Source organism: Chlorocebus sabaeus, chromosome 24 (genome assembly GCF_047675955.1).
Source record: "Chlorocebus sabaeus isolate Y175 chromosome 24, mChlSab1.0.hap1, whole genome shotgun sequence".
NCBI lineage: Eukaryota > Metazoa > Chordata > Mammalia > Primates > Cercopithecidae > Chlorocebus > Chlorocebus sabaeus.
Window position 1 is genome coordinate 52,794,238 of NC_132927.1, and position 24,949 is coordinate 52,819,186.

A 24,949-nucleotide genomic window follows, 5' to 3' on the forward strand; every position below is an offset into this window, starting at 1 on the left:
GTGCTTCTCACTGGTGTGGGGTACACTGTCAAATGTGTGTCCCTCAAAAAGTTTATTTTGTGCGGGGGAAAAACACAACATAATTTGCCCTGCAATTCCAGACTTGTGGGACATATGAAGAGTCCCTCACCTTGTTTTTGTCTTTCTTACTTATACAAGTAAAACGCCAGACGTGACTCATGCCTGTAATCCCAGCACTTTGGGAGGCCAAGGCCAGAGGATAGCTCAAGGCCAGGAGTTGAGACCAGCCTGGGCAAGACAGTAAGACCCCAACACTAAATTTTTTATTTTTTAATTAATGCATGGTGGCACACACCTCTAGTCCTCGCTACTTGGGAGGCTGAGGAGGGAGGATCATTTGAACCCAAGAGTCTGAGGCTGCAGTGACCTGTGATGGCACCACTGCCCTCCAGCCTGGAAGACAGAGCAAGACCCTGTCTCAGAAACAAACAAAACAACAAATAATATGTGAGTATTTTCTCATTGTAGAAGACTCAGGCCTGTTGGAATCAGGACAGGAACTCATCGTGTCTGGATCCCAGTTTGACCTATCTTTTAAGATCTTCTTTTCTTTTCTTTTTCTCTTCTCTCTTCTCCCTCCCCTCCCCTCCCCTCCCATTCCCTTCCCTTCCCTTCCCTTCCCTTCCCTTCCCTTCCCTTCCCTTCCCTTCCCTTCCCTTCCCTTCCCTTCCCTTCCCTTCCCTTCCCTTCCCTTCCCTTCCCTTCCCTTCCCTTCCCTTCCCTTCCCTTCTGATGAGAGTCTTGGGCCAGGCACACTGGCTTACGTCTAATCCCAGCACTTTGGGAGACCAAAGTGGGCCTTGAGGTCAGGAGTTCAAGACCAGCTTGGCCAACATGGTGAAACTCTGTCTCTACTAAAGATACAAAAAAAAAAAAAAAAAAAAAATCATCTGGGTGTGGTGGCAAGTGCCTGTAATCTCAGCTACCAGGAAGGCTGAGACAGGAGAATCACTTGAACCCGGGAGGCAGAGGTTGCAGTGAGCCAAGATTGGGCCACTGCACTCCAGCCTGGGCAACAGAGTGAGACTCCATCTCAAAAAGAGAGAGAGATGAGGGTCTTGCTATATTGCCCAGGCTGGAGGGCAGTGGCTATTCACAGGCACGATTATTGCACACTGCAGCCTTGAAGTCCTGGGCTCAAGCCATCCTACCACCTCAACTTCTCAAGTAGCTAGAACTACAGTGGCTGCCACCACACCCATAAGCTTTTTTTCAATACATTTACATATCAGCTGAGTCACATTCCAATGGCCATGGGGGTGGCAGCCTCTTTCTGTGGGTACTAGAGTGAATCAGTCTAACAAAGGAGTTTAAGAACCCTGGTGGGTTGCTCTGTAAAGTCACCACGAAGTGAATTGGGGGGAATGGTGGGCCTGCCCCAACAAGGCTGTTATCAAATTCATGGCAGAGAGAGACTGCTGGGACCATTGGTGCACACCACCACACCCAGTTCGTTTTATTTTTAGTAGAGATGGTGTCTCGCCATGTTGCCAAGGCTGGTCTCAAACACCTGGACTCAAGTGATCCACTTGGGCCCACTTTGGCCTCCAAAAGTTCTGGGATTACAGGCCTGAGCCACCATGCCTTGCCGATAGCTGTGATTCTTAATTGCATCAGGCCCTGGATACAGCGCTTTCATTCAGTTTAGTCAAGTATCTGTTGAGCACCTACTAAGCACCAGGCCAGGCTGAAGGTGCTGGTGATAGGATACACAAAATCCCTACTCATGCAGGTCATTGCGATGAGCTGGTGTCATCCAACTGGCACAGAAACTGCAGACCAAACTGGAGAACACCCAGGAACCACCCATCCTGCCCCTGCATCAGATCTCTTTTCAGGGCCCTGCCTGGCTGTCCCCAGAATGTACCCACCCCATTCATTGCTCTTTTAGAAGAGGCAGGCTGAGCTTCCCCGGGATGATTCTGTTTATTCAACAAATATATATGTGTTTAAGTTTCTTCAGATGGCAATCTATTTATAAAACCAATTGAGGACATTAGGATTGGATATGTTTCCAGTTCCACATATGAGTTGAGATGGTGTGGTGCATTGGCTCCTGGTCAGAGAGTTCCATCTTCCCCTTATAGCTGCACCTTGGGCATGCTGCTTGTTTCTCTCTGTGCTTCAGTTACTTCATTTAAAAAGTGAGATATCAGCTGGGCGTGGTGGCTCACACCTGTAATCCCAGCATTTTGGGAAGCTGAGGAGGGTGGATCACTTGAGGCCAGGAGTTCCAGACCAGCCTGGCCAACATGGTGAAATCCTGTCTCTACTGAAAATGCAAGAATTAGCCAGGCATGGTGGCAGGTGCCTGTAATCCCAGCTGCTTGAGAGGCTGAGGCAGGAGAATCGCTTAAACCCAGGAGGCAGAGGGTGCAGTGAACTGAGATGGTGCCACTGCACTCCAGCCTGGGCAACAGAGCAAGATTCTGTCTTAAAAATAAATAAATAAAAATTTTAAAAATAAAAATAAAAAGTGAGATATTGTTCATACCTTATAGAGCTATTAAGAAGCTTACGTGAGTTAATATATATAAAGCACTTAGAATATTGCCTAGCACCTAGTAAGTGCCAAACAAATGTTTGTGATTATTATTTTCACTTTAACAATATAACTTAAGATATATTGTTATGAAAACAACAGACACATTTATCTTATAGAATAAGCTTTTGTAATCTACATATATTTAAATAAAACAATAATTGTTTTGCTCTAACAGGACTCAGATTATTTTAGCTATTTTAGTTATATATTTCTTTTTAATTTTTTTTTTTTTTTTTTTTTTTTTTGAGATGGAGTCTCACTCTGTCACCCAGGCTGGAGTGCAGTGGCATGATCTCGGCTCACTCCACCTGCTGGGTTCAAGCGATTCTCCTGCCTCAGCCTCCCAAGTAGCTGGGATTGCAGGTGCCGGCCACAACACCCAGCTAATTTTTTGTGTTTTTAGTAGAGATGTGGTTTCACCATGTTGGCTAGGCTGGTCTCAAACTCCTGACCTCAAGTGATCCACCCGCCTCAGCCTCCCAAAGTGCTGGAATTACAGGCATGAGCCACCATGCCCAATCATAAATTGATTTATTTCTTAAATGAGCCCTTTTAAAAAAATAAACATGGTAAAAATTCTAGCAATGTAGAAGAGTAGAGCAAGTTTTCCTGAAACCCCAGACCTCAGTTTTCTTAACTATCCCAGAAGGACCCCTTTACCATCTTTGTCATGCAAATATTTATTGAACATTATCCGTATCAGGCACTGTGCTGGCCTCCAGGACATAAAAATGAAGGCACCCTGATCTCTGCCCGCTTTATACACCCTGAGTCTGAGTCTGAGTCTGGGGGAAGGCCCTGGGATCTCTGTATCTGAAAAACACTGCATGGTGAACCTGCCCCTTGCCTCAGCCAAGAATGAGAATCTCCAGTCTGATGGTTTTTACACAAATCATTAGATATTTGAGGAACATAAAATGTTTAAGTCTATTGAAGTTACCGAGATAACATTTTTCTTTCTAAATTGGAAGGTGGTCTTGGAGAGGTTGCCATTATTTTAGACTCTTTGAGGTCAGTTTTTGAAGAATTGCTTGTTAGAAGACAGTCACATTTTCTTCTCATCATGTTGTTCTTAGACGGGCTGGAGAGTTCACATTTTTTGAAAGCAGAGGCGAATGTGTGTAAACTCAGAAATCCTATTGCATGCTTGCCCAGGTGTCTGCGAATGTTCTCAGCAAGTCAGGAGTCCACATGAAAGATTTGTAAATAGTCTTAATTACTTGCTACCGTGAATAAGATAATGATCTCTTCGTAGAAGTCAAAAGACAAACAGCAGCATTTGTGCAGTTGGAACTGAACTGCTGCAGCCTCTTCTCTTTCCACAAGGAGAGTTTCAAGTTTGTAACCAGAAAGAGGTTTATATTCAGGACAGGGAAAAGTAAACTCAAGGCTGACAGATTGCTCTGGTTATTTTATTAACTCTTTGGTTTTGTTCTAACGAAGATTTAGGTTTTGTTCTTGTTTTTTTTTAGACAGTCTCGCTCTGTTGCCCAGGCTGGAGTGCAGCGATCTCGGCTCACTGCAACCTCTACTTCCCAGCTCAACCTCCCAAGAAGCTCCCAATTACAAGCATGCACTACCACGCCCAACTAATTTTGTATTTTTAGTAGAGACAGGATTTCATCATGTTGGCCAGGCTGGTCTTGAACTCCTGACCTCAAGTGATCCTCCCGCCTCAGCCTCCCAAAGTGCTGGGATTATAGGCGTGAGCCACCATGCCCACTCAGATTTTGTTGTTTCTAAACCTAGCAACTGTAGAAAATCTGGAAAAATGGGAAAAGTACAGAGAGGAGAAAAATGACCTAGAATTGGACAACCACAGAGACAAACTCAGAACTCAGTGAGCATTCTTTGAGTCCCTCTCTGAGTAAGGTGCAGAGGGGGAACAGGAGAGAAAGGGACATGGTTCTGTCCCTAAGAAGCTGGAATCTGTTGTGATTTTTGTTTTGTTTTGTTTTCGTAGAGATGAGACCTTGCTCTGTTGCCCAGGCTGGTCTCAAACTCCTGGCCGCAAGCAATTCTCCTGCCCCAGCCTTAGAGTGCTTAGGATTAGAGGGAGGAGCCGCTGCGTCTGGCCCAAGTAGCTGGAATCTACTGCTTAGTGCCCATGAGTCTACAGGTGTAGCACTGTTCTCCAAACCAGGACACAGTCTCCTAAGCACCTAATATTCAGGCCATTTTTTTTTTTTTTTAAGTCCTATTATGTGGACAGAGGGCTTAAGTCATGGAATGATCCATTCACGAGTGCCTGTAAATTCTTGGAAAGCTCTGAAAATTGGGCCAGATGTGGTGGCTCCTGCCTGTAATGGCAGCACTTTGGGAGCTGAGGCAGGAGGATCCCTTGAAGCCAGGAGTTCCAGCCCAGCCCAGCCTGTGTAACAAAGCAAGACCCCATCTCTACAATAAATTTTTTAAAACTTAGCTGGGTATGGTGGCTCGTGCCTGTAATCCCAGCTTCTTGGGAGGCTGAAGTGGGAGGATTGCTTGAGCCCAGGAGTTTGGAGGCTGCAGTGAGCTATGATCCTGCTACTGCACTCCAGCCTGGGCAACAGAGCTGGAGTTTCTTTAAAAAAAAAAAAAAAAAAAAAGCGGCCCGGCACTGTGGCTCACACCTGTAATCCCAGCACTTTGGGAGGCCAACGCAGGTGGATTACCCAAAGTCAGGCGTTCAGGACCAGCGTGGCCAACATGATGAAACCCCATCTCTAGCTGGGCATGGTGGTGCATGCTTGTATTCCCAGCTACTCGAGAGGCTGAGACAGAATTGCTTGAACCAGGGAGGTGGAAGTTGCAGTGAGATCTTGCCATTGCACTCCAGCCTGGGCAACAAGAGCAAAACTCTGTCTCAAAAAAAAAAGAAAGAAAAAGAAAGAAAGAAAAGCTCTGAAAATCATGTTAGTTATGTTACCTCACACCTTACCTCTTGTTTAGATCACTTCCTTCTGTTCAATCCAATGGTTGTACTAATATGGGGGGATATTTTGCAGAAACAAGGATGTCATGATAGATTTAGGGAAAAAGACTAAGACAGAGTCATTCCTTCTCCACCAATCTTTTTTTTTTTTTTTTTTTTTTTTTTTTGGACAGAGTCTTACTCTGTTGCCCAGGCTGGAGTTCAGTGGAGCAATCCTGGCTCACTGCAACCTCTGCCTCCCAGCTCCCAGGCTCAAACAATTCTCCTGCCACAGCCTCCCAAGGTAGCTGGGATTACAGGCGTGCACCACCACACCTGGCTAATTTTTGTATTTTCAGTAGAGACGGGGTTTCGCCATGTTGGCCAGGCTGGTCTCCAACTCTTGATGTCAAGTGATCCACCCACCTCAGCCTCCCAAAGTGTTGGGATTACATGCATGGGCCATTGCGCCCAGCCCACCAATCTTTATTGAGCCCTAACCATGTTCTTGGCTGGTAGTACAATGGTGGTGGGAGGGAAGAGGGGGAAGATGGGCAAACTACAGCCTGCAAGCTGGCCACCCTTGGTTGTATAAATCAAGTTTTGCTGGAACACAGCCACACCTATTTGTTTGCATATTGTCTGCGGCTGCTTGAGCGTTACAACAGCAGAGCTGAATAGCTGCAATAGAGACGGCCTGATCCACAAAACCTGAAACACTCCTCTGCACTGCATTGAACTAGGCAGATTCAGTCCCCTGGCTCTCAGAGACCTATAACCAACTCCCAGTAGTGCATGTTAGTGTTTATTCCAACCCTGCCCAATTCTATGCTACGAAAGGGAGGGTTTTTTGGTCACTGGGGGCTATGACGACACTCACTGAGAATAAATGAGCTCATAGACAGATGAAGGCACCTTCCTGAAGGAACAGAATGGCTCCAAGTCAGATGAGATAGAACTCAACCTGATTGCATTTACTAGCATATCTAAAGAAAAAAAAAGTGCCAATTAACAAGGATTGGCCAGCCCTGGAGGCACAGAAAAAAACAGACATACTTAGGCAAAGCCACCACTCCTAGGAAAGGGGAGTCTTAGCCTAGGGACAGCCTGATGTGATTAAACATTCCGTTTATCTGATTAATATCTTTCTGGTTAGGATCTAGTTCCCCTGCAGGTCTTCTGCAAGGAGTGAATTTGTAGGTCAGGCAGACAGATCAATTTCTCCTTGTATGTGTGCTCTCTTTGGACCGCATCCCTGAGTTTATACATCAGGTTCCTGAATTTAGGCAATAGGAGTGCCTCTGAGAGATGGAGCCACTTTCTGTGGCTGGCAAAGTCAGCTGCTTCTGGGACTTAGGGCTGAGTGACACTGACTCCACCGTAATGAAAACCTTTGTAATAACCTTGACCCTGTCACCCGGTGTCTGTCTCAGCAATGACTCTGCCTCCTGTTTTATTGAGAAACTAGAACTCCCTCAGCTTCCTGCTGCCAAACCGATGCACTCTCTTCCCTGTCCGCAGCTGCTTCCGTTCACTGATTCCGCAGCTATTTCTTGCAACTCACTCACTGCTGGAAGAGATGTCTCCTACCCCAGGCTCAGCTCTTCTAGGGCTTTGAATCCTACCTCCTTCCCTCCTCCTGAGACCCTCTCGCCTATTACCTCCTCTCGTTTGTCTTCCCCTGCTCATTTTCTAGTCTCCTTCCTTCCTTCCTTCCTTCCTTCCTTCCTTCCTTCCTTCCTTCCTTCCTTCCATCAGCATTCAACTATCTCTAGTATCTCCAATCTTGTAATATATATATTACCTCTACCTTCAACTTCCTGATTCTTCCTCTCTTCCTCCTCTCAGTTCTTGACCCAGCTTCTGTGCCCAGTATCTTCCTTCTCATATCCATGACTTCAGTTGTCTCTGAAATCAGGATGAATGCTAATTCCATAGGTCTTGCTGTCATCCTCTTCCCCAAGCTCCATTTCTTTCACACCTAATGAACATTTCCACTTGGATGTCCCAGAAGCACCCCAGTTGCATTAAGTCTTAAACAGAAGCGGTTTTCCTTCCATCACCATTTCTCCTTGTGTTCCCAATACAGTGCCTGCATCAGCCCTCCGTGTTCAAGCCAGACACCTGGGTCTTACCTTTAACTCTGCTTCCTGTCCCAGCGCCCACCAACCCCCACCCCAGACTAACATCCCAGTGGCCAAGTCCTGTTCATTCTCCCTCCTTCAGATCACTTGACCCAGCAGCTTGTCTTCTTTCTCCTGCTTCAGCGCAGGCCACTACTGACTCCCACCGCTTCCTACCTGTTCTCCCTGCTACCAGGCTCCGCCTTTCCCAGCCTGGACACACATATGACCATGTCTCCCTTCTTTCTTGTGGGGAGAATCGAAGCTCCAGAACATGGCTGAGGACGCCCTCTGGGATTGCCCCACGTCTCATGACACTCTCTTTTGCGCGCTGTGGTCACCCTGATTGCTCTGTTTTCTAGTTCTCAGATTTTATTCCATGCTTTCAATTTCTAGACTTTGCATACACTCTTCTCTCTGTTGCACCTACTCCCAACCTCTACTCCCAGCTTGTGTCCCTTAGGTCTCCAGTTAGTGGGCATTTCCTCCAGGAAGTCTTCTCTGATTCTCTCCTCTCATTCCTCCTGGATGCCCTGAAAAGCTTTGCCCATCACGCCACCCTTATCCCACTGTATGGTTATTGCCTTTTTTTGTCTGATACCCCAAGAAGATTGTAAGCTCCTAAGGCACAGGGTTACATTTACTTACTTTTTTTTTTTTAAGACCGAGTATCCCTCTTGTTGCCCAGGCTGGAGTGCAATGATGCAATCTCGGCTCACTGCAACCTCCACCTCCCAGGTCCAAGTGATTCTCCTGCCTCAACCTTCCAAGTAGCTGGGATTACAGGTGCACACCACCACGCTTGGCTAATTTTGTGTGTGTGGTTTTAAGTAAAGACAAGGTTTTACCATGTTGGCCAGGCTGGTCTCAAGTGATCTGCCAGCCTCGTCCTCCAAAAGTGCTGGGATTACAGACGTGAGCCACTGTGCCCAGCCCACATTTACTTTGATTTTCACTTAACCCCATGTCCTCTCACAGTACCTGGCATGTAGGAGGTTCTCAGTGTGTCCAAATACAATGCAATCTCCAAACAAAGTGATCTCCCATTTCCCAGGGAGGACAAACTGAAGAAGTTGGGCCAGTTTGCATATATGTAAACTTTAAGGGATCTAGGTAAAATAGTCAAATGTCTGCTTATAATAACATATTACTTAGGTACACTTGTATATTTTAAATTACCTTATGGAAAACAACATATTATTTTTGAAAAGTTGTTTTTCTACACATATTTTGTGAAGGAAGGCTTATCAAATGAATCTTTGATACAAATGTCTTTGTTTTCCTTCTGCAGAGTTTTTTGAGTCATTTAACAGGGTGTTTCAGTGTGCTGCCTTCATTTCCATCAGTTAATTGAAATTTTATGAGAATGTATGTGCTGCTATCCCTAATTTTTTTTTATTTTAAGCCATAAGTATACGTCCTACACCATGAGGGGAGTTCTTTTTTTTTTTTTTTTTTTTTTTTTTTTGAGACGCAGTCTTGCTCTGTCGCCCAGGCTGGAGTACAGTGGCCGGATCTCAGTTCACTGCAAGCTCCGCCCCCCAGGTTTACGCCATTCTCCTGCCTCAGCCTCCCGAGTAGCTGGGACTACAGGCGCCGCCACCTCGCCCGGCTAGTTTTTTGTATTTTTTAGTAGAGAGGGGGTTTCACCGTGTTCGCCACGATGGCCTCCATCTCCTGACCTCGTGATCCACCCGTCTCGGCCTCCCAAAGTGCTGGGATTACAGGCTTGAGCCACCGCGCCTGGCCAGGGGAGTTCTTTTTTTATTTGTGTTGACTTATGATCAGGATATCCACAATGTATCAGGTACATACTGCTTTTGATACCCAACACTTGTAAGATTATTTTCCTGGGAATAACTAAATTTGTGTTAAATTTCTTTAATCCCAGGCCAGGCACGGTGGCTCATGCCTGTAATCCCAGCACTTTGGGAGGCTGAGGCAGGTGGATCACTTGAGGCCAGGAGTTGGAGACCAGCTGGCCAACACGGTGAAACCCCATATTTACTAAAAATACAAAACTTAGCTTGGTATGGTGGCACATGCCTGTACTCCCCGCTACCTGGGAGACTGAGGCACAAGAATTGTTTGAACCCGGGAGGCGGAAGTTGCAGTGAGCCAAGATCACACTGCACTCCAGCCTGGGTGACAGAGGAAGACTCGGTCTCAAAAAAAAAAAAAAAAAGAAAAAGAAAAAAAAAAGTATATTTTTATTTACTCCCTTTGTTAGTGATTCACTCAGGCAAGTAGCATTGATTGAGGTCTTCTTAGGACCATGTGTCTTCCCAAATTGTAGATTGTTGTTCAGTACAAAGTGATTGACTTAATAGCACCTCTGATGTGAGACCTTGTAAAGACTCAAATCATAAGCAATTTTCTCTCTTTTTTTCTTTTTCTTTTTTTCTTTTTTTTATTCTTGGCACAGGGTCTTGCTCTGTTGCCCAGGCTCAGTGCAGAGACATGATCATGGCTTACTGTAGCCTCAAACTCCTGGGCTCCTGCCTCAGCCTTCTCAGGAGCTGGGATTACAGGCATGCACCACCATGCCCAGCTAATTTATTTAAAAAAAAAACAAAACTGTAGAGATGGAGTCTCTCTATGTTGCCTACACTGGTCTCGAACTCCTGGGCTCAAGCAGTCCTATGGCCCCCACCCTAGTGGGCTTGCATTGTAGGGGGGAAAGTTGACAATAAATACGATAAATAAAGAATCATGGTGACAGACTGAGACAGGTGTTATGAAGGAGAAAAAAGAATGATGAGACCAGGGAGTGATTGAGAAGGGGGGTCTCATTTTGAAAGAGGATTAGGGAAGGCTGTGCTAATAAGGCAACTTTTAAAGTAAGCCGAAGCTCATCAAGGAATCCTGGGACCAGCGTTGCAGGCAGAGGAAAAAGCCAGTGTGTTTCAGGACAGCAGGAGGACCAACATGACTAGTGTCAGTGAGCAAAGACAAAGTGGAAGGGGCTGGAGAGGATGGGCAAAGTCCAGGGGCCATGGTGAGTGGTGCACTTGGGTCTTTTTCTAGATAGAGTAGCAGCCATTGACTAACATACGATACATGACCATGAGGGGCTATGCGGTTAGGTAAAGCCAGTCTGCACTTCTTGAGTTCCCAGGGTAGATGGCCAACTTTGCACAGGCCACTGGGAGTCCTTTGAGCAACTCCTGGGTCTCTAACTTAAAACAAAAAGGACCAAGTAAGAAAGAGGCCTGGCACAGTGCTTCCTCCATTCACCTGGGGCCCAGATGCAGGCTTGGAAGAAAACTCCCCTAGGAGAGGGGAAGGGCGATGATTGATGGGTTATTCCACCTTGGGTCGCCTCCAGGTCTTTTGTCCTGGAGAATGCAGCTGGCGGATCCGGATCCCGGATCTCGGGAGACACAAGACAGGGGTACAGAGACAAGGGCAGGAGTCGACAGGAGTCAGGAGCTAGATGCTGGTCCCAGCCCAGTCACTAGCCAACTGGCTGACATTGGGCAAACAAGGACTGAGTTTCTCTGGCCTCAGTTTCCTCATCTATACAACAAGAGCCCATTAAACCCACAAAATGTTAGCTATCTGTAGGGCACTGGCAAATGACAGAACAAATCACAATTCCTCTTTTTGGAGACACAGCCAGGGTACAAGTCAGAATGTGGTCAGCCTGTGACTTAGGTGACACATAGAGTTCAGAGAAGGTTCATACCTTCTGGAGGGCAGGGAGGGCTTCCTGGAAGAAGGGACACTTTCTCAGGAGTGGAAGGTAAACATGCTTGGCAGCAAGAGAGGAGGGGGCTCAGTGGTGGATGATGGGCTGGAAAAACATCATGGGACTGGACTGCACCGGGCTTCACAGGTCGTGGTAAGGAACACTAAGTAAGGAGTCATATTTAAGATTTGAGGGCTATTTAACCAGGCTTAGAATCTCAGCTTCACAATTTCTTAGTTGTATCACCTTGGGCAAGTGACTTAGCTTTTCTGAGTTTTAATGTCCGTTATCAGTAAAATGTGGCTAATAAATAGTTCCTGCCCCTATAGTGTTGTTGCAAAAATGAAATGAGACATGCATGTGAGGGTGTAACTGAGTGCCTGGCACATGAAATAAATAGTATTTGTTTTGTTAGTTATGCTTGGCAATGGGAAGTCATTGAAGGCTTCTGAGCAGGGAATTAATCAGATCTCCTTTCAGCAAGATAATTCAGGCAACAATAGGAATGATAATGTGGAAGCAGGAGAGGCTAGGGGCTGGGAGCCCAGTGAGGAAGCAATTTTATTTTATTTTTTATTTTATTTATTTATTTTTGAGACAGAGTCTTGCTATGTTGCCCAGGCTGGAGTGCAGTGGTGCAATCTCTGTTCACTGCAACCTCTGCCTCCTGGGTTCAAGTGATTCTCCTACCTTAGCCTTCCCAGCAGCTGGGATTACAGGTGTGGACCACCACGCCCAGCTAATATTTGTGTATTTGTTTTTTTTTGTTTTTGTTTTTGTTTTTGTATTTTTAGTAGAGACAGGGTTTCACTGTGTTGGCCAGGCTGGTCTTGAACTCCTGACCTCATGACCCTCCCGCCTTTGCCTCCCGAAGTGCTGGGATTACAGGTGTGAGCCACTGTGCCCAGTAGGAAGCAATTTTTTTGTTTGTTTGTTTGTTTTGAGATGGAGCCTCACTCTGTCACCCAAGCTGGAGTGCAATGTCATGGTCTTGGGTCACCGCAACCTCCACCTCCCAGGTTCAAGCGATTCTCCTGCCTCAGCCTTCCGAGTAGCTGGGACTACAGGTGCATGCCACCACACCTGGCTAATTTTTGTATTTTAAGTAGGAAGGGGGTTTCACTCTGTTGGCCAGGCTGGTCTTAAACTCCTGACCTCATGATCCGCCTGCCTTGGCCTCCCAAAGTGCTGGGATTACAAGTGTGAGCCACCGCATCAGCCACAGGAAGCAATTTTAACAATGCAGTTAGGGCCGTCCAAACCAAGATCGGGGCAAAAGGCCTAGAAGGAGAAGTCAGGCTTGAGGTATACTTTCCAAAGTGGATTCAGGCCGGGCACGGTGGCTCACGCCTGCAATCCCAGCACTTTGGGAGGCTGAGACGGCAGATCACTTGAGGTCAGGAGTTTGAGACCAGTCTGACCAACATGGTGAAACCCCACGTATACTAAAAATACAAAAATTAGTCAGGTTTGGTGGCGCACACCTATAATCACAGCTACTTGGGAGGCTGAGGCTGGAGAATCGCTGGAACCTGGGAGGCAGAGGTTGTAGTGAGCTGAGATCGGGCCATTGCACTCCAGCCTGGGCGACAGAGTGAGACTCTGTCTCCAAATAAAAAAAAAGGTGGGTTCAGTATTAAAAGGATAGTGACTGGATTGTGAACGCTGAGGGAAGGAGGACTCTTAGATTTCTAATTTAGGCTACTAGGGAGATGGCAAGGCCATTAGGGGGAAAACATACATACCCAGAAGGAACAATTTCATTAGCTGGGGGAGTCAGGGTGGGAAGGAGCATGAGATAATGGATAAAGTTTTGGACATACTGAGTTTGATAAGTTCACAGAGACCCTGGAGAGTTTAGAATTACAGCCCAGAATCAAAATCTTGAGTGGGGTTTTAGGTCTAAGGAGATCCTCTAGGCTGTGGTTCTCAAAGTGTGGCCCTCAGGCCAGCAGCAAAGGCTACACCTGGGAGCTTCTTAGAAATGCAAATTTTGGGCCCCACCCCATACATACTGAATCTAAGACTGGGGGGCAAGGCCCAGCAATCTGCTTTAACCAGCCCTTCAGGTGAGCTTCATGCAAGCTCAAATTTGAGAACTGCTGTTCTAGTGAAAGCTCTTTAGAAGGAGAAGGGTTGAGGGACCCTCCTGAACAGAAAGAGCATAGGAGGGGTCCTGAAAGGAGACTGAGGAGTGCCATATTTCATCAGTTCTAAGACACACATTTTCTCCAAGTTACATCTCTGAACTGGGCTGCCTGTCACAGTTACCATTGACCAGGTGACAGCCGTTCCCTGGTTGTCACTGCTCTCAAATGCACCTCAAAAGTTGCAGAGTAGGGGCCAGTGGCCTGAAACAACAGTGAACATTTTCTTAACAAAGCCCTTGATAGTAGAGAGGATGAGTCTGTGAAAAAAACCTGAAAACAGTGACTGATCAAAAATGAATCAAGAGAGTGAGACTCTAACTGAGATGTTTTAACAATATTTTAACCAATCTATTTTTCTTGTGTTTTCTCTTACGTATGTGTAAGAAGGCTATGGGATCAAATAAAATCTGGAAAAAAGCTCTTTTTTTTTTTTTTTTTTTTTTTGAGACTGGGTCTCGCTCTGTCGCCTAGGCCAAAGTGTAGTGGCACAATCTTGGCTCGCTGCCGCCTCAACCTCCCTGGGCTCAAGTGATCCTCCCACCTCAGCCTCCAAAGTAGCTGGTACCACAGGGGCACGCCACCAGGTTTGGCTAATTTTTTGTATTTTGGGTAGAGATGGGATTTCATCGTGTTGTCCAGGCTGGTCTTGAACACCTGGGCTCAAGTGATCTGCCGGCCGTGGCCTCCCAAAGTGCTGGGATTACAGGCATGAGCCTAATCGGTGGATTCTTTTTTCTTTCTTGACTGATGCATCTTACCATTGAAAGCATCTTAGTTCATTACAAACCAGGCGACTAAAAAAACAAAAGCAAGCAAGCACCCCAGAGTTGATGAAATACATATAGAAGTGGTCAGAGATGTTGCAGGAGTCCCTGCAGAGAGAAGGGAGATGAAATCTAACCAAATAGTCTGTTTTAAGAGGGTGGCAATGGGTGTCTGCTGCTTCAGGAAGGACCAGGAGGAGAAAGACCAAGAGGAGACAATTGCATTTGGTAGCTGAAAGGTCACTGTTGTGGAATTCTAGGATTCTCTGGGTGGGGGCTCTTGCTTTTGATTCATTTGCATTCATTATCTATTCAACAGATATTAATCAGGTACCAGGATTGAGATACTGTACTTGAGATACAGAAATGAAAAACATAATAATCTCCATTCCCAAAAAGTATGCAGTTCAGAAGGGAGGCCCACAGGTACAAATGTGATTAGGAAACACTAAGGTAGCTGCTTTCAGTGTGGGGATGGGGTGGTGGGGAGAAACATGTGAGCCTGTCTGGGGCACAAGGGAAGAAAGTGTCACCAAGGAGGCCATGTGAGAGCTGTGGCTCCAACGAGGAGCTGGCCAGGAGGCCAACGAGGAAACATGAGGAGTTTCAGGTAGAGGGAGGCATGGGAGGGCTGGGGGCGCCATGAGATCCATGAACTATTATACTTACTGATAGTTCAGGTCTGCTGGAGCCTATGAACTGGAGGCCTCAGTGAGAAGGGATTAGGATGGACAAGTTGGAAATGGTCAGATCATAAAGGGCCTGGTAGGCTTTGCCCTGGAGTTTAGATTTTGTTCCCTGCTCTGGGGGACAACAGTTGGAGAATTTCTTAAATTTATACTTTAAATTTATTTCTAATTCTTTTCAAAATAAGGTATGCAAATAGTTTAAAGAGTATAAAAGAAACATAACTTTTAGGCCAGGCACAGTGGCTCACACCTGTAATCCCAGCAATTTGGGAGGCTGAGGCAGGCGGATCACCAGGAGTTTGAGACCAGCCTGGCCAACATGGTAAAACTCCGTCGCTTCTAAAAATACAAAAATTAGCCGGGTGTGGTGGCGGGTGCATGTGATCCCAGCTACTTGGGAGGCTGAGGCAGGAGAATTGCTTGAACCTGGGAGGCAGAGGCTGCGGTGAGCCAAGACTGTGCCACTGCACTCCAGCCTGAGTGACAGAACGAGACTCTGTCTCAAAAAAACAAAAAACAAAAAACCATAAAATATACATAAATGTTTATATAAATATATGTTTTTATATATGTTGTATAATGAAAGATCGCAGTCACTGGCACTACCCATTCTCCTCCCACTCCAATCCAGAGTTAACCATTTTAAAAAAATCTCTTCTTCTATCATTTAGTAATATTGTGATTTTATAGCTATATTTGCTGACAGCAATTTTTATCTTCTTTCTTGACTTTCTGTTATGGAAGATGAGTTAGCTCCAGTTACACAACCCATCCCAACACACACACACACACACAATCATCCCACTGTCCTAATATGGTTATATTCACAAAATAATCTATTGCCATTTCCTTCTTGACATGTCCCTGACTTTCCTCGTGGGTTGTATTCCCTGTTTTCTGGATCCTACCTCTTCCTTTTTTTTTTTTTTGGTTCACTCCTTCTCTGGGGAAAGCACGTAGTTCATGGGCGCCCTCAAAAGGTACAGGAGAGGTAAAATTGGCAATGTTGGAACCTAGGTTTAGATTCCTTCCTGGGATAGGGGGTCGTCTCGAGAGACCACTCAACACGGGAGTCACAGCAGAGAGATTTATTACTAGCGCGCTAGGGTCCTCTGCACAAAGGTGGCAAAGGACCCCGATTGCTTGTTACAGGTAGTTTATATAGGCAAACACCACCGGTTCAAACAAGGCGCGAAATTCAAACAAAGCTTAAGGTTCAAAATGATTGGAGCCAGCTATGGTGCGAGCAGGGTGTGTCTTTTCTGATTGGTTGGGGTAGGCTAGTTCTCTGATTGGTTGGGGTGGGCTAGTATGAGGGGTTTTTCCTGGAATTATTTTTCTGTTTGCGTTCCGGGGATATTGGGTGTTTACTAAGGGGCCATCTGGTGTTGGGTGGGTCTGAGTGGGTTGTTTTTCTAAGTTTCAAAATGGCCTAACTTAAGTTTCTAATTTTTATTAAGTTTCTAATTTTTATTCCTTTCAGCAATACCTTGTATATGTGGAAATGCCTCTATTCCATCCTCCAACCTTCACATTAGATTCGTGTCTTGGTTTGGTACAGAATTCTAGTTGAAAATAATTGTTCTTGGACAGGCGCAGTGGCTCACGCCTGTAATCCCAGCACTTTGGGAGACTGAGGCAGGCGGATCACCTGAAGTCAGGAGTTCGAGACCAGCCTGACCAACCTGGAGAAACCCTGTCTCTGCGAAAAATACAAAATTAGCTGGACTTGGTGGTGCACGCCGGTAGTCCCAGCTACTTGGGAGGCTGAGGCAGGATAATCGCTTGAATCTGGGAGGCCAAGGTTGCAGTGAGCCAAGATCACACCACTGCACTCCAGCCTGGGTAACAAGAGTGAAACTCGATCTCACAAAAAAAAAAGAAAGAAAAGAAAATAATTGTCCCTCAGAATTTAGACACCATTGCTGCTTTGTCTTCTAGCTCCTGATGCCGCTGTATATTGAGTCTTCAATGCCTGACATTTTCTGAGGTTCTGCAGTGTGGCTAGCTTATTTCTTATCTGGATCCCTTGCTTTAGCTACCTAGGTTTCTACTTTCCTCATTCTCTGAGACAGTTCCCACTCCTGTCCTGCCAGTTACTGGACTTTTGGGATGACGTGTAGACAGGTGTGCTCCATGTACTACGATGAGCCAGAGAACCGATAAACTTGCCTGGGAAATTTACTAACCGACCTCCAGGAGGCAGCGTGGAGGATAGATTGGAAAGGGAAATGGAGATAGGCTAGTGCATGACAGTAGTCAAAAGGGGTGATGAGTGCGAAACTAGGACTGTTGCAGAAGGGAGGGAGGGAGGAGGTATCAGGAAGTAGGATGAAAAGAATCTTAGGGGTAGATATGGAAAATCCAGGAGGCCCCTTCATTTCTGACAGGTTGCAGGTGGCTAGTCGTCCCTTTAATGAGACAAGGGATACAGTAAGAGGAATAGGTTGGATGAGGATGGGTTCAGTTTGAGAAAGAGGAGGGCCCAGGGGACATCCAGGTAGACACATGAGCAGGCAGATGGCTATAAGGGTATGGGCACTAGCTGCAGATCATTGCCAATTAAGTGACAGTGGAAGCCAGTGGCATGAATGAGATCATCCAGCTCATGGTGAGGGGAGCATCGGGAGAGCAGAGGACCCTGGACAACACAGAGATGAAAGGGATGGTCCCTGTCTCCAGGGGTGAGTAAATAAGGGAGTGGAACTGAGTGACCATCATCCCAGCCCTTTCACACCAGATGCATAGAGTGGTACCACTTGAGCTCTGTCATTAGCCAGCAGCCTCTGAGCCCACAGGTCCCCAAGAGCTATTTGTCTGAGCTTAGCAACCCCCTCCCTGAGTCCGTGGCAGGGCTTTCCTCCTCCCTGCAGCTGTTTGTGAACAGCTGAGGGGGATGCCCCTGGGATTTCCTTCTCCCAGGGAAGCACAGGATCAAAGAGAGCTGATGGTGGTGGTTACCCCTCCGCCTTAAGGTCACGGAGAAGTCTAGGTCAGGTTCTACCAGTACCTGCCTCCCTCCCACAGGCACCGGCAGCATCCACTCTGAGGTCTAGGGATGGGAGGCAGACCTTAATATTCTCAAATATCAGAGTTGGTGGCTAGCCTCGGATCTGACACCTAGAAAAGGCTTACCCTGGAATCCTTTGGTTCTGTCTATGCTGTAAGACAATCTTGTCCAACCTGTGGCCCAGGATGGCTTTGAATGCGGCCCAACACAAATTCATAAACTTTTTTGTAACAGGATGAGTGTTTTTGTTTTGTTTTGTTTTGTTTAGCTCATCAGTTATCATTAGTATATTTTATGCATGGCCCTAGGCAATTCTTCTTCAGTGCAGCCCAGGGAAGCCAAAAGATTGGACACTCCTGCTGTTTAAGATCTGCCTGAATATAAAAATAAGCAGAGCAGCCATGGTGGCCTGCTTGCTAGTGCCTGCACTTCACTAAGACCTTCGTATGCTTTCTGCCACTGAATCCGGGGAACTTTTATTTTTTATGTGTTTATTTTTGAGATGGAATCTCACTCTGTCGCCCAGGCTGGAGTGCAATGGCATGATCTCTGCAACTTCTGCCTCCTGGGTTTAAGCGATTCTCCTGCCTCAGTCTCCCAAGAAGCTGGGATTACAGATGCCCACCACCACGCCTGGCTAATTTTTTGTATTTTTGGTAGAGATGGGGTTTCACCATGTTGGCCAGGCTGATCTCAAACTCTGACCTCAAGTGATCTTCCTGCCTTGGTTCCCCAAAGTGATGGGATTACAAGCATGAGCCGCTGTGCCTGGCCTGAATCTGGGGAACTTTTTAGATAAGAACTTTGTGAGTTGGGAACTGTACCCATTTTACAGATGAGGAAACTGAGGCTCCGAGAAGTTAGGTGATGTGCCCAAAGTGGAGTCTGCACCTCTCTATACTGAATACATTCCCAGGTTAGAACCTGGAATTTTTGCTAACTAACCACTGGCTGTGTCCCTGTCCTGAGAGAACTCATCCCCAAAACGTCCACAGCTCAGCTGCCTGTGTGTGTGCCGCCAATGTCCTGTCCCTGTTCCTGCACGCTCCTAGGCCCTCCTCAAGAGACCACAGGAATTCTGATGGATTAATCTCATCACTTTATCGAGGAGGCACTTAAAAAAATTACAAAGCAAGGCCACCAGCCTGACTTTGCTGGCAGCCAGCCGCTGGGGCCATAAAACAAATTGAAAGGAACCAAAATAAATAAATTATTTATTTATTTTGACACACACTGACACATACACACACACGTACACACACATGCATGCAGGCCGGCCCCCAAAGGGTGAAGAGCCTGGCTGGGGACTTGCTGTTAGCACTTGGTCCTCTTGTCCTGGGAAAGCACCAGTACCAGCTCCACACACACACTTCCTGACCCCCCTGCTCTGAGCAGCAGCCTGTGGCCTATCCTTCCTCAAAAGGTGACAGATTGGCTGAGCAGCTGAGAGCAAAGCATGGGAAAAGTGAAGAACATGCAAAGGGTGTAGGGGTCCCAGGCAGCTGGAGCTGTGAAGCGCATGGCGGGCCCTGTGAGCTCTTTGCACAGTGGCTCAGAGCAGGCTGGACCTGACAGGCTGGGTCCCAGTCCTTGCTGTCCCATACCCTGGATTCTGTTCACCTCTTCTTTTTTTTTTTTTTTTTTTTTGAGAGTCTCGCTCTGTCGCCCAGGCTGGAGTGCAGTGGCGCAATCTTGACTCACTGCAATCTCGGGTTCCTGGGTTCAAGAAATCCTTCTTCCTCAGCCTCCCAAGTAGCTGAGACTACAGGTGTGCACCACCACACCTGGCTAAGTTTTGTGTTTTTAGTAGAAACGGGGTTTCACCAGGTTGGTCAGATTGTTCTCGAACTCCTGGCCTCAGATGATCTGACTGCCTGGGCCTCCCCAAGTGCTGGGATTACAGGTGTGAGCCACCGCGCCTGGCCCCTCTACTCACCTTCTTATCTGTAAGATAGAGAAAAATCTATTTACTTCCAGGGTTGCTGGGAACATGAAAGCCTCAGGATCTGTAAAGCAGAGCTGTGGCTACTCCGTAACAAGCACTGGCCGGTGTGAGCTCCCCGTGTGTGCGCATTGAGTGGCTTGGTGTCCCAGGCAGTGAGACTAGAGAGGAGCTGGAGTACGTGGAGGAGGGAGAGAGATACAACACAGGGGACATTAATGGGTTATCAGCACGGAGAAGGAGCGCCTCCCCATGTGGGACCTGGAGGAACAGAGGGTGGAGGAAGCATAGAGAGTCAGTTCAAAGCTTCAAAGCAAAGGCCTGGCAGCCTAGGAGACCATGGAGTTCCAGGAAGTGATAGTTATGCAGAGCGAGTGGAGGAAATCAGCATGTTGAGGCTGTAGAGAGAGGGTGGACCTGGGTGGGGACGGGCCAAATCTTCCAGTGCCTTCTAAGCCAAGATAAAGGCATGGCTGAATTAGCTTTTATGTGTGTTTCCCTCCTTTCTGTTTGTCTTTCAAATTTTACTGGGCTTATATGAATATTGAAATTATTCCCCAAGAAGCCACCCAAGCCAGAACGCTCTAAGAAATAGTTAGGGCTAGATAAAAGCGAAGAGGGGTACAGAGAATCTCCATCCCTTCCCCTTCCCATTACCTCTCATCCTCCAGCACAGAGCATGACCTCCAGCTCCCTCCCTGCAAGAAATGGGATGAGGAAAAAGGTGATGCCTGCTGGACTTGAGAGAGGGAGAGAGAGGGAGAGAGGGACAGAGAGGGAGAGAGGGAGGGAGAGAGAGGGACAGAGAGGGAGAGAGAGAGGGAGAGAGGGAGACAGAGGGAGAGAGGGAGAGAGAGGGAGAGGGAGAGAGAGGGAGAAAGGGAGAGAGGTAGAGAGCGGGAGACAGGGAGAGAGAGGGAGACAGAGGGAGAGAGAGGGAGAAGGAGAGAGGGGGAGAGAGGGAGAGAGGGACGGAGGATCGCTAGCCTTCACCTGTAGATCTCCGAGGTGCTCCGGAAATAGTTTTCCTCACCAGTAAGAAAGGATGAGAATACTCACTGAGCCATCGTGAGTACTCAATACGGTTAGGCACACTGAGTAATTTTGCTACCTCAAAGCACTTTTTAATGGTAGAACATGGTTCATGCTTGTTCCCAGAAAATCCAGTGGAAAAGGTTTCCATCTATATCCCATGTGGGGAGGTAGTGACACAGGGAAGCCCAAGGCCACCCTTCTCCCCTGCTGCCCACCAGGCGACCTCAGCTGCTGCGTCAGCACCAGGCGCCTGTCCTTAGGGGGCAGCACTTCCAATTTCCCCATCCTCCTTGTGAGACGCAGGGTGGGACAGGAGCTCTGTGTGGCCTTGGGTAACCCGCTTAAGCTCCCAGAGCCTCAGTTTCTTGGTCTGTGAAATCGGACACTGATGTACCTTCAGAGGCTGTTGTGAGGACTGAGGGAACTGGTGCAGATTGTGCACACAGTAGGTGCACAATAAATCATAGCTGCTATTCCTCTGAAGTGGGTAGGGTTTAGTGTGGAGGATTCAGATAGGCAAGCCTCCAGCTCCTCCCTGCTCCCTCAGGAAGTGGGTGTCTGGGTGGGGCTGGAATGACAGATGTGTTCTAGTTGAGAGATTCTGTTCTGAAAAACCCTGGCTCAGGCTGACCTCAGTGACTTTGGGACTTTGGGAGCCAAAGAGACACCATAACAAAACAGCACTGTGATGTGCTGTTTTTCATTTGTACCTTCCAGTTACATTTTTTTTTTTTTTTTTTGAGACGAAGTTTTGCTCTTGTCACCCAGGCTGGAGTTCAATGGCATGATCTTGGCTCACTGCAACCTCCACCTCCTGGGTTCAAGTGATTCTCCTGCCTCAGCCTCCGGAGTAGCTGGGATTACAGGTGCCCACCCCTACGCCCAGCTACTTGTTTTTTTTTATTTTTAGTAGAGATGGGGTTTCACCATGTTGGCCAAGCTGGTCTCGAACTCCGGGCCTCAGGTGCTCCACCTACCTCAGCCTCCCAAAGTGCTGGATTACAGGCATGAGCCCCTGCGCCCGGCCACTCCAGTTGCATTTCTTTATGCCCCCGCCCCCCCGCCCCCCGCTCTCCCCCATTGCCTTTCCTTCCATTACCAGGCACATTGTAGGTGCTCAATGCATATTCGTTAATAAGAGCCAGCAGGTCAGCGTGCCCAGGGCAGATGCCTGTATTAGAAAGGCAGCCGCAGCCTCTCCTGTGCTCAGTGCTGCTGGACACTGGGGAGCAGCCCAAGGTCTTGGCTTCGTGGGGCCTACAGCTTAAAGGAGCACAGGTTGGGTTTATGGTAGCCATTCTTTATTTTGTTTTGTTTTGTTTGAGACAGAGTCTTGGTCTGTCGCCCAGGTTGGAGCGCAGTGGCGTGATCTCAGCTCACCGCAACCTCCGCCTCCCGGGTTCAAGCAATTCTCTTGTCTCAGCCTCCCGAGTAGCTGGGATTACAGGCACACACCACCACACCTGGCTAATTTTTTTGTATTTTTAGTAGAGACAGCATTTCACCATATTGGTCAGGCTGGTCTCGAACTCTCACCTCAGGTGATCCACCCACCTTAGCTTCCCAAAGTGCTGGGATTACAGGCATGAGCCACCACGCCCAGCCTGGTAGCTGTTCTTATAACCCATGAAAGGAGTGGCCTGAAAAATTGATCACAGATTCCCTCTGCTGAACGAACTGTGCTTATAAAATGACCCCCTCGAATTGAATAGTGTTTAAAGCGGTTGTCCGTATGTGGTCTTGTTTAATCCTTCATTTAGTAGATTATCTCACTGTTTTGAAGACGAGGAAATTTCTACTTGGTGAGAGGAAGCATATCCTCAAGGTCAGCAAAGCCAGGTGGCCTGGGCCCCTCCAGTGGGGTGCAGAACCGAGGCCTTGATCCTGGTGGACACAGAGTTTCCAAGAGGCTCTTCCCGCACATCAGGGTCCCAGGCTGGAGGCTGGAGGAGCCAGTGTGGTGGTGGTCTGCGCTGATGTTCTGGTCAGCACAGGGGGCGTTCTCCTCCTGGAGTAAAAGGCTGGCTCAGTGAGTTTTGATGGCCCTGCCCACAGGTGGCTTCAACACTGTGGGTGGCCATCCTCTGGAGGGTGTTTCCCCAAGTGGCTGCCTGGTCCACCCAGACCTGCGACCTGGAGTCTCCATATGGAAGAGTTTGAAACGTTCTGACAAGCACCTCAGAGCACCTGCTTTGAGAACGCTGCCCTGTGGGAGCCTCGGGGTAGGGGGAGTGGCAGCTCTGGCGAATTAAAATTCCCGTCCATCCATCCCTGCGCTGGCAGATGGGGACCCTGGGCGGCCAGTACCCAGCAACCCTCTCTGTGTCTGATTGCAGGGAACATCGAGTACAGCTGCCCGGCCACCAATGAGTGCGAGATCACCAAACGGAGGCGCAAGTCCTGCCAGGCCTGCCGCTTCATGAAATGCCTCAAAGTGGGGATGCTGAAGGAAGGTAAGAGGCCCCACTGAGTTGGGGTTTGCCATGAGGCTCTGCTTCCTGGGGAGTTTTCGTCCCCTGTGAGACACCCACAAGCCACAGATCTGTGTCCCAGGGTGAGACCCAGTCTGGGCACCCATCTCCTCCCACACCCTGCCAGCCCGCCACAGCACCCGCATGGCTCTCCTCTTTTAGGGAGGTGGGAATTGGAATTTCTCCATTAAGGATCCTTCAGAACCGCTGACCCCACTTGGGCCCCAGACAGCTGGCCTGGCACTCTGGGAAGGCCTTCCTTTAGGGGCAAACCCTACCTCCACCCTAGGAGGGGTAGGCTTAAGAGGCTGTTATATCCCCCAGCACCCTCGAGGGCTCGGGGGTGGAAAGGACAGACACATTAAGGCCAGGAATGATAAATAATGTTCCCTTCAGCTGTGAAGAATGGCATTTGTTTTCTGGTGGGTGGACAGGACATGGCTCTTGCCTTGGAAATGCTGGTCGCTTCCTTGTTCCCTCTCTTCCCATGCTCTCCCTTCCCTCTCCTTTCTCTCCCTGTGTCCTCTGTCTCTAGAGCTATGCTGTCTAATATGGCAACCACAAACTACACGTGGCTTCCGAGCGCTGGTCCAGAGGTGTGCTCAGTGTACAATACATACCCGCTTTAGAGGACTTAATAGGACCATAAAAAGCAGTGTAAAGTCTGGTGGTGATAATTTTAAAAACGTGATTGCATGCAGAAAGGCTAATCTTCTGGATATGTTAAGTAAAACATTGTGAAATTAGCATCAGATACTTCTTTTTATCTATTCTTCAATGTGGCTACTAGAAAATTTGAAATGACACGTAGCTCTCATTGGGACAACTGCTCCAGATCTCCTCTTCCTCGCTTTCTCTATTGATTTGCTCCTCTTTTTATATTAAAATATTATCAGTAGAGGCAAGGTCTTGTCATGTTGCTCAGGTTGGTCTCCAACTCCTGGGCTCAGGCAGTCCTCCCACCTCAGCCTCCTAAAGTGCTGGGATTACAGGCATGAACCACTGTGCCCGGACGATGTTTTTAGTTTGAGGAACCTCGTTCAGTACCATTTTGGGGATGGGTCGTGAGTGTATGTGGTTTCCCTGCTTCTCCAGCTTCCAAGGGGAGCCAGTGACAACTCTTAGAGATCAACTTTTAAGCTCTGGGCCTGGAATCCTCCTAGAAGTGGGAGGAAACAGGAAAAGAGGTGTGTGGGGGTGATCAGAAGGGGCTACAGAGAGAACTAAAGGACAGGTCTGGAATGCAGACCCTGGAGGGGGAAGGCTGGGAGTGGGCATCTGGAAGCCCAGCCCAGCCTTGGGAGCCCCAGGGCACTCCTCCTATCCCCTCTCCCAGGGCCCTCCGAAGATGAGGGCCCAGACCTAAGATGCTTTGTCAGAACAACTTGGACCATCATGTGCTATAGAAATTGGACCTTCCACTTCCGTTTACCATTTCCAGGTCCCCCACTTCACCTCAGCTCAGCCCAGCACCTATATCCATAAAACAGAAGCTCTTGAAGCAGACCCTCGGCGGCCTTTGTGTTGACATGGCACATTGGCTTTTAAAATGCTCCTCATTCAGGGCTTCATTTAACCCCTTTGTGATGGAGCGGACCACTCAGCTCTTAGACAG

At 47.8% G+C, this 24,949-nt stretch overlaps 1 protein-coding gene across 4 annotated transcripts in view; it reads left to right on the plus strand.

Annotated features, from left to right (window-relative positions):
- The window catches only part of ESRRB (estrogen related receptor beta), a 125,672-nt gene that overhangs the window by 64,475 nt on the left and 36,248 nt on the right, over positions 1 to 24,949 (plus strand). For 3 of the 4 annotated variants that reach the window (XM_007987358.3, XM_073011184.1, XM_073011185.1), the window contains one exon: positions 23,200 to 23,316. The exons of the other annotated variant lie outside the window; for it this stretch is intronic. In XM_007987358.3, coding sequence (XP_007985549.1) covers positions 23,200 to 23,316 — 117 coding nt within the window. The remainder of the gene's footprint in view (positions 1 to 23,199; positions 23,317 to 24,949) is intronic. 4 annotated transcript variants of the gene reach the window in all.